The sequence below is a fragment of the Pseudocercospora fijiensis genome (assembly GCF_000340215.1).
Source record: "Pseudocercospora fijiensis CIRAD86 unplaced genomic scaffold MYCFIscaffold_4, whole genome shotgun sequence".
In the NCBI taxonomy this organism is placed as follows: domain Eukaryota; kingdom Fungi; phylum Ascomycota; class Dothideomycetes; order Mycosphaerellales; family Mycosphaerellaceae; genus Pseudocercospora; species Pseudocercospora fijiensis.
In genome coordinates, this window is record NW_006921535.1 from 2,684,044 (window position 1) to 2,692,626 (window position 8,583).

Consider the following 8,583-nt stretch of genomic DNA (forward strand, 5'->3'; position numbering starts at 1 on the left):
CCTCTTTACTAACGCGCCCTACGAGGCCCTTCTCCTAGTACTTAAGTCCCCCTTTTGTTCCCTTATTCTATCGAGGCCTAGACAATCGGCGCGGCCGGCGCGGCTATATTAGTAACAGTATTGCGGAGTATGTTGCTACTTAAGAAAGGAAGGACACAGCTATATTAGTAACGGTGTTGCCGAGTTATTATTAGTTAAAGAAGGAAACTAGAAGAAGGTAAAGTTAGCGCTAAGACGACTAGCGCCGCTATTGTTAATATTACTTGCTATTGTCGCTACGCCTATAGACACAACCTTACTTGCACTACGAGTCGGAGCGTACCCTACTAGCTAAGTTAAAAGAATAGCTATATTAAAGGTTTAATTAAAACTTTAATCAAAACTTTAAGCCGCTTAAAAGATTAAGCGACTAATAGACTAGCTAACTAAGGGCAAAACTATAGAGCTAAGTTAGCCGGGGTCGATCTTGCGGACAATAGGTTACTCCTCGATCTATCTAATCCTTTAAGCGAGGCGAACCTTAACTACTATACTTATAATAGCCTTTACCTATAGAAACCGGAGAACCGTGTTTTTTAAAAAGATAAGATAAGATTGACACTTAAAGGCTGCTAAACCTAACTAATTAGGGCTAGTGAAACTACGATAGTAAATAATAGCCCTCGTAATAACAAGAATAATAACCCTTAGAAGCGGACAAACCCTCGGAAGCGGACATTGCTAGGTCTTTTAGAGTAGACGCAAAGAACTCGGAACGACATTACTTAGAGCGGAGGCAGTGCTACAATACCCCGTATACCTACCTATTGTAGTAGGGAAGGTACGCTCGTATTATAATTAGTCGATAGTCCTTAATTCTTATAGCCTTATATCCCTTTACCTTATTATATATAAGGATAGCGCAGTTAGAGTTAGACATTGTGCTATATTAGAGGTAAGGTTTAATATAGTTATATAATTAGTAGTTGTACGTTCAATTTAGCGCGGACTAAGCGGCTTATTAGACCTGCTAAGTTAGTAGCAATAGAGATCGAGGTTAGAATATAGACAGGCTATAAGGGCGCGGCCTTTAGAAGGGAAGCGTATATTAGAGCTAAAGAGGCTATACGTAATTAGTATATAATTAGGCCGAGTAAAGCTAGGGTCTTAGTGCCTTAGGCAGGGCTTGGCGCTTAGCGTTAGGCTAACTAGCCTGCCTTCCTCCCTCTCCTCCTAGATCTCTATCGAATACTACCTATACCTACTACTACTCTATCTACCTACTAATATAACCCTTCTTACAGTTTTATAATTGTTCCTATATATATCCTCTACGAGACAGGTGCGTATAATAGCTAGTATAATATCGATAGTCTTACGCTATATAAGGCTAATAGTTAGTGCGGCGCTTATTCTTTTTTCGACTAACTAGAAGGTTAGCCTATAGGGGTAGCGTTAGCTGCTAAGAGATGCTTTCGGTACTTAGCGGTAGTACGGTCGACTCGGGCCTAATCCCTAGATTTGTCGTATTAGCCTAGCAGATAGCTAGTACTATCGCAATTAAAGCACTTCAATCTAGTTAGGAGGTTGCTATAGCTGCTATTAGTCGAGCGGTTAGCGTTATAAGGATACAAGCCCCTTCTACGGCCCCTATTACGGCCTCCTCTATATAGCCGTCGGCTACGACCTCTTCTACGGTCGTTACTATTCCTATTGTTAGCACTATTGTTTTAGGTAGAACCTTAGTTTCCTCCTCGGCTACGGTTACTACGGTTAGTACTAGCTAGTCGGATCCTCGATTCTAGTTGTTACTAGAGCTAAATAGCTCGTTCGGCTGTTTCTACTTCGACTATAAATTAAATACGTATTAGATTAGCCTGTTCGAATATACGGCGGCGGTCTAATTTAAGGATAAGCTCCTACCTAAGTTTTAGGCGTATCTTAGAGATCTGTATAGAACTAGTCTTAGCTAGAAGGTCGTCCTCGAGGGTCTTTAAATAGGCCTTAAATAAACGAGCCGATTAATTAGTCTTTTGTTTAGCCCGAAGGTACTAGTCCTAAGCGTATTGTTGCCTTAGTATAGGGTTTCTAAGGGTGTCTAGTATAATGGTTTTGTAGGTTTGCTGCTAAATAGCGGTCTAATTAGTAAGGGAGTTAAAGTGGTTATCCTAGGTACGCTTTAGGTCTCTATTAATGTATTGCATAGTGTAGACGACTAGCGAATAGTCGTCTAGTAGGGCCCTTAGTGCATTCCGCTAGCCTAATTCACAATTACGCATATAATTATCACACTGCTTGCGGCTAGAGCTATTAAATACAGTATAGTCTTTAAGCTTAGCATTCTTCTTTTAAATAGAAGGTCCTACTACTAGTTCTAGTCTAGTAGTAGTTGTTAGGGCTTCCTATAGGCGGCGAATCTCGAGGAGGTTATCCTTTAGCTATTATTCTCAACATAGGGCAGTAAGCCTGTTTTGAGTAGCTTCTTAAAGTCTCCCTACTAGTTAAGGCCTAAAGGCTAGTTAGCTATATCGTCGATTAACAATGTTATTAAGAATATCGTTAACAGGCAATTCTAGATTATTACCTAGAATTACAGATTCTTCTCTAGTAGGCCCTACGGTAGGCTCTCTAGTAGTAGGCACTTTAGTAGGAGGCACTTTAGTAGGTACTTCGGTAGGCACTATGCTACTAGTATTGTCGTTGCTAGCGCTACTAGCGGCTCCGCGGTTGTTGTTTCGTAATAAACCGGCTATTATAAGGGATAACACTAATAATATATTGTTAGCCCCTAAGGTATAGATATAGCGGAACTAGTAGATATCGGCTTAGTACGATTAACTTAGTGTAATAGGCCGTATAGAAGGCCTTGCTTAATAATTAGTACGGTTGTTTTAATAGAATAGTACGTATAGGTCCCGTTCTTCGGGCGTAATATAGTTAGATTAGTCTTATACGTAGCTATACCGCTAAAAGCTTAAAATAAGAACTATCTAGCTACTGCCCTTAAAGGGTAGATCGAATACTATATAAGAAGGGTTATGTTAGCAGGTAGATAGGGTAGTAGTAAATTAGTATAGTATTCGATAAGAAGCTAGGAGGAGAGGGAGGAAGGTAGGCAAGTTAGCCTATTACTAAGCGCCAAGCCCTGCCTAAGGCACTAAGACCCTAGCTTCACTTAGCCTAGTTACATGCTAATTACATATAGCCTCTAACACCTGCCTTATATAGAAGCTCTTGTTCTTACGTAGGTATCCCTTAAAGTACTTTAGCTTAGCCTTCTACTTATTGTCCTTATCCTTCTCTTTAACCTAGTTATAAAGGCAGTAGTTTACTACGTTACATTTGCCTCGGTTCTTATATGCCTTCTTCTTACTAACACTAGTTACCTTAGCGTACGTCTTCGGTATACGGCTACTACTACGGCTCTTATTCTTGTTATTATTGTCTTTAGCTGCTTATAGAGCGGCATTAGCTTAGGGAGAAGCGGTATTAGCTTTACCTGTTTCCTCGTAGATAATGCTAAATAATAACCCCTTCTTAGTAGAAGTACCTAGCATATTGCAGGCATATTCCCGTACTATACTAATAAGTTAGAGGAAGTGATTAGTATTAGGTAAGGCCTAATGCATTATATAGAGTCCTTTCCTATAGGTTTTATCTATATTAGTAACTGCTATATAGAGATAGACTACTATATTATCTAGTTCTAAGTGCTATATACGTCTTATCTTCTTGTATAGATTAAGCTACTCCTTATACTACTATTCTAGATCCTTAACTTATCGTAACCCTATTAGGCGAGCTAGTTCCTTACTAACTATTGTTCTTTGCTATTATATATTTAGAGCAAGCTTGTCCTTTAGACGAACGAGTATAATACGCAGCGTTAGTATTATTATATTATTGTTATTAGTAATCTCTAAATAATAGCGTACGTCTATAGTAGTAGCTAGGTATTCGATAGACTTATTACGTACTAACCTAAATCGATTGTATTCCGCTAACTAGGCCCTATAGATGTCTATAGCTATTTTAACTCCTTACTAGTAAAGAGGATTAACTAGTATATATACTACGTCTAGTATAGGGGTTATAGGTTACGCTAGTTCTACTAGTTTATTCGTATATAGATTAGTATATATCTAGGTTTCGTATCTAGTAAGATATGTCTTAGTTTGCTCGAACTAGCGGTCCTAGTCGTTCGGTCCTCGAAGGGTAATATATTTAGTACCGCTAAGGCGACTAGCCGATAAGAGAGCTATTATTAAAGATATACTAATCTTATAGACGCTTATAGAAGCTTAATTAAATAGTGTTTTTAGTGCTACTAAGACTACTAATTGTTATCTTATACTATAGAAGTCTCTAATACTACGGATTAAATTCCGGGCTTATAACTATTACGTATAGCGTAGTAGATTACTTACGTAATACTGCCTTGCTAGCTGTTTAATATAGCTTCGTTAATTGCCTATATTCCTCTTGTTCTATAGTCTAAAATACAGTGTGAAAATCCTTCTCCTGCCAAGAGGTCACGTGCTGTCATGTGACTGAGCTTACGCGTCACAGATGGAAGAGGAGACAGCGCGGCCTGACAAGGTTCGAGCTATTCCTGTTCCAAATTAGCGTGCGGACCCCTACTGAGAAACATCGATCATGCTGTGTGTTCTATCATGTTGCAATATTCATCGATAACTATCGACATGAACGAAGTTCGGGAGTGGAACCTCCTACTCCGTGGAATTTGACACGAGCGGTGATGGACGTGTCGTGGACAGCAGGTCTGATCTCGAGCATCGAACGCAGAGCGCGTGTTGCCCCCACAGGCATGGCCTACTCCTGTCGCGTACTGAGACCTGGCCACACTTTCAGATCCTCAGAATCGCAGTGACCAAGCGGAGGCTGTATCGCGAGCATTTCAAAGCCTACATAAAACATTATGCCACCCAGAAACCTGTCCAGAACAACCAACTCCAGAGATTTCTATGTCCTCTCCCGTTCCCCACATGTATCATGTCCCAAATCCTCGCGTTGTGTTACTATTCCATTCCATTTGCACATTCACCTTCATCCTAGCCTCTTCAAATTCCCAGCTTCTCACTAGCTATCCTAGTCCCCTTCAGTCGATTCGCAATCTTCAAGCCGGCTACCTCCCTCGCCCAATCCGGTCCTCCTTTCCCTCCCGAAACGCCTTTACTAAACCTAGGCTTCAAATCATCGCACCAACCGGCAAATCCACTGTCGTCCGTAGCACCAAGCTGGTCCAAACTGATCCATCTCGCAGCATCGACAAGGACATCAGCAATCTCTTCCGGACTCTCGATTCTTGGATCCGTGGGATCCGTGACCCCGATGAATGCCACTTGTTTCACACCATTCGCGTCTCGTCGGAGAGATTGTCCGATTTGTTTCAACACAGCAGATTTGTCCTTTTCCGAAGTCATAGATATGAGGAAGTACCCAGCATTGATTTTGAAGAGGGCAGGTAAGAGTTTGGAGTAAGGGACCTCGAGACTATGTTGACTGTCACGATCTGAGCCGGGGGAGGTGTGGATTCCGATGTTCGTTCGCTCTACGCTGGTGAAACGCTCGAGGACGCGATTGATGAGGTTTATGAAAGTTGGGAGCAGGTCTGCTTCGGTCCAGGGACTTCGGACGTCTTTTTTGAGGGAGAGACGAAGTTCTTCGCAGTTGATCGAGACGCGTTGGGCGCCGGCGTCGAAGCAGCCTCGAATGTCTTTTACGCATTCGTGGATTAGGTCACGGAGGAAAGCTTCTTTGGGGTAGCCTGGGATCGAGGATTGATGGGGATAGAGGAGGTAGAGAGTGCCAGGTGATACGACTGAAGCCTTCATGAGATGACCCTCGGCGAAGGGTTTGGATTCTTGGAAGTTATCGTAAGCGTATCTTCGATATCGGAAGGGACCACTGATGAGGCGAGGCAGTTGGCGATGATGGCCGTCATCGTAGATGGCGAAGTACTGGCCGTCTAATGCAAGATTATCTGGCATGCCTTTGCCGCTCAGTGTGTCCATGAGAGGATATGTGCAGAACGAAGAGCATTTCTGCTCGCCATCCGTAACGAACATCTCCCCGGCCTGTCCCATCAAGTCCAATGTATCCATGACAGCCCTGTCTTGTGCCGCTTCCAAGCGATCTCTCGATATTCGCCCATACTCAAAGTTCGCATAAGCTTGATGGAGATAGTGTGGTCGAGGCAGACTGCCGACAAGTTCAGTGGGAATCATGGTGGGCAATTGAGTATCTCCCGACCAGTTCGATCCAGGAGAATCTGCTCGGAAGTGCAAGTTGCTATCTGGGACTTGTAATCTCAGCATTTTCCGCCGTGAAGACATAGCCTCAGAGGCAGTTTAGTTTGAAGTGACTTCTCGCAAGCAATGATCTGAAGAGGGCAAAGAACATGGGCATAAAGAATTGCCTTCTCCTTCTCCTTATCATATGCTTTCGCCCCATTGCTACGTTTCGAATTTCCGGAGTACCTTCGATGGAAAGCGCCAGCTCCAGACCTTGAAGAGCGCGGACGGAAGAAGAAGCGACCCCGCGGTCTTGCTGGCTCGAGGCTCGAGGCTCGAGGATGTGGATGGGGTCGGTTGACGATAAAGTCTCGTACCTTGCAGGCCAAGGCGGAAGGGCATGCCTGTTCCCAGCATGGTGCCGGCATTGACGATAGTCTGAGGCTGCAGATCCTATAGGAATGCTCCCACGAGCCGACATTCAGTAAATCTTGTGGTCCATCATTGGCACACGAGCAAAGAGGCTCCAAAGCATTCGCCGTGCGGGTCCTTGTTGGAGCCGTGGTTGTTGCGTCGCCGCGTGGACGTCCGATGCGGTAAGACTGGCAAAGAGTGGCAAGTCGAAGCCCATGTAACCATGCCATGTTCTCTGTTTGGAGCGTGTGGTTGAACCAGCTTGGCTTGGCCGTTGAAAGCACAGTGACAGGTGTGTGTGGCACTGTGACACAGTAGGGGTGCGTTTACTTGTAGTCGGTTTTCTCGTTACTGTAGGTTTGAAACTAACCCTCTTTTTAAAAACCTATTCGTTTACCCTACAAACCGGCAAAAGGAATCGGAACAGGTGTACCTAAGCTAAGCGCGAGCCTACTACTATTATCCGAGCGCGGTATACCTAGATAGATAGGCAATAGATATAGATTTCTATATTTACTTAGAATCGAGGATTTTACTACTACTAGTAATAGCGTATCTACCTCGTATCTCGTACCCTTATCGCGTCTCTTATATCTATATACTACTACTATAATATCGACTCCTAGCTTATTAAATAGTATAGATAATATAGTAGCTTTATTAGTTATAATTAGTACGATTACTAGTACTATAATCGCTATTTCTACCGCTCTCTTAAGACGCCGCTTAAGGCGTAAATTTCGGTAGTATAAACCGATTAGAGTAGTAAAGACTTTAATAGAGCCTAAGAAGGGTAGAAGAGAGGTATTTTAGTATCTATATAGTCCGCTAGACTACTATTACTATATAATAGGCCTATAGTAGGTAGTATTAAAGGATTTAATTAAGGAGTTAGAAAATCGAGGGCTAACTAGTAAAGGGCGTATCTCTACGGCTAAGAAAGTAATAATATTCTACGACTTCGTAAAGAATAACGCGTCGATAAGGCAGCTATAAAGGATATATTAGTACTCGATAAGGATCTTTAATAATATCCTTTAAGAGGTAGTTATTAGGGCTAAAGAGGCTATATACGTAATTAGTATATAACTAGGCTAAGTGAAGCTAGGGTCTTAGTGCCTTAGGTAGGGCTTAGCGCTTAGTATTAGGCTAACTAGCCCGCCTTCCTCCTTCTCCTCCTAGATCTCTATCGAATACTACCTATACCTACTACTACCCTATCTACCTGCTAATATAACCCTTCTTATACAGTATTCGATCTACCCTTTAAGGGTAGTAGCTAGATAGTCCTTATTTTAAGCTTTTAGCGGTATAGCTACAAAAACTATCGATCTAACTATATTACGCCTAAAAAACGGGACCTATACGTACTATTCTACTAAAACAACCGTACTAATTATTAAGCAAGGCCTTCTATACGGCCTATTACACTAAGTTAAGTATATTAGGCCGATACTCGCTAGTTCCGCTACATCCGCACTATAAGGGGCTATAATACATTATTAGTGCTACCCCTTATTATAATCGCTGGCTTATTACGAAGCAACAACAACCGCGGCGCCGCTAGCAGCGCTAGTAACGACAACGCTAGTAGCGTAGTACCTACTAAAGTGCCTACTAAAGCACCTGCTAAAGTGCCTCCTACTAAAGAGCCTACTAGAGGGCCTACTAAAGAACCTATAATCGAAGGGGATAACCCCTCGTTGCCTATTAACGACATTCTTAGCAATATTATTAACCGTCGATATAACTAACCCGCCTTTAGTCCCTAGCTAGTAGCGAGACTTTAGGAAGCTACCTAAAACAGCGCCGATTTAGAATCGCTAGAAAAGAGGATATTAAATATATTAATACTAGCGAGTGCCCTAACGATATTAGGGTCCTATTTATTAGCAACCTAATACCTGCCTTAGCTAATCCTATAGCTAACCTTCTT

The 8,583-nt window shown here is 42.5% G+C and overlaps 1 protein-coding gene across 1 annotated transcript; it reads right to left on the minus strand.

The window, feature by feature from the left end:
* Positions 1–4,110: 4,110 nt before the first annotated feature.
* On the minus strand, positions 4,111–6,650 carry MYCFIDRAFT_196477 (uncharacterized protein; the record flags this gene model as incomplete). The annotated part of the gene is made up of 5 exons (XM_007928234.1): positions 4,111–4,121; positions 4,407–4,424; positions 4,830–4,904; positions 5,081–6,295; positions 6,611–6,650. 5 exons carry the CDS (start codon positions 6,648–6,650, stop codon positions 4,111–4,113), a joined length of 1,359 nt encoding a protein of 452 aa, XP_007926425.1.
* Between the last annotated feature and the right edge of the window lie 1,933 nt (positions 6,651–8,583).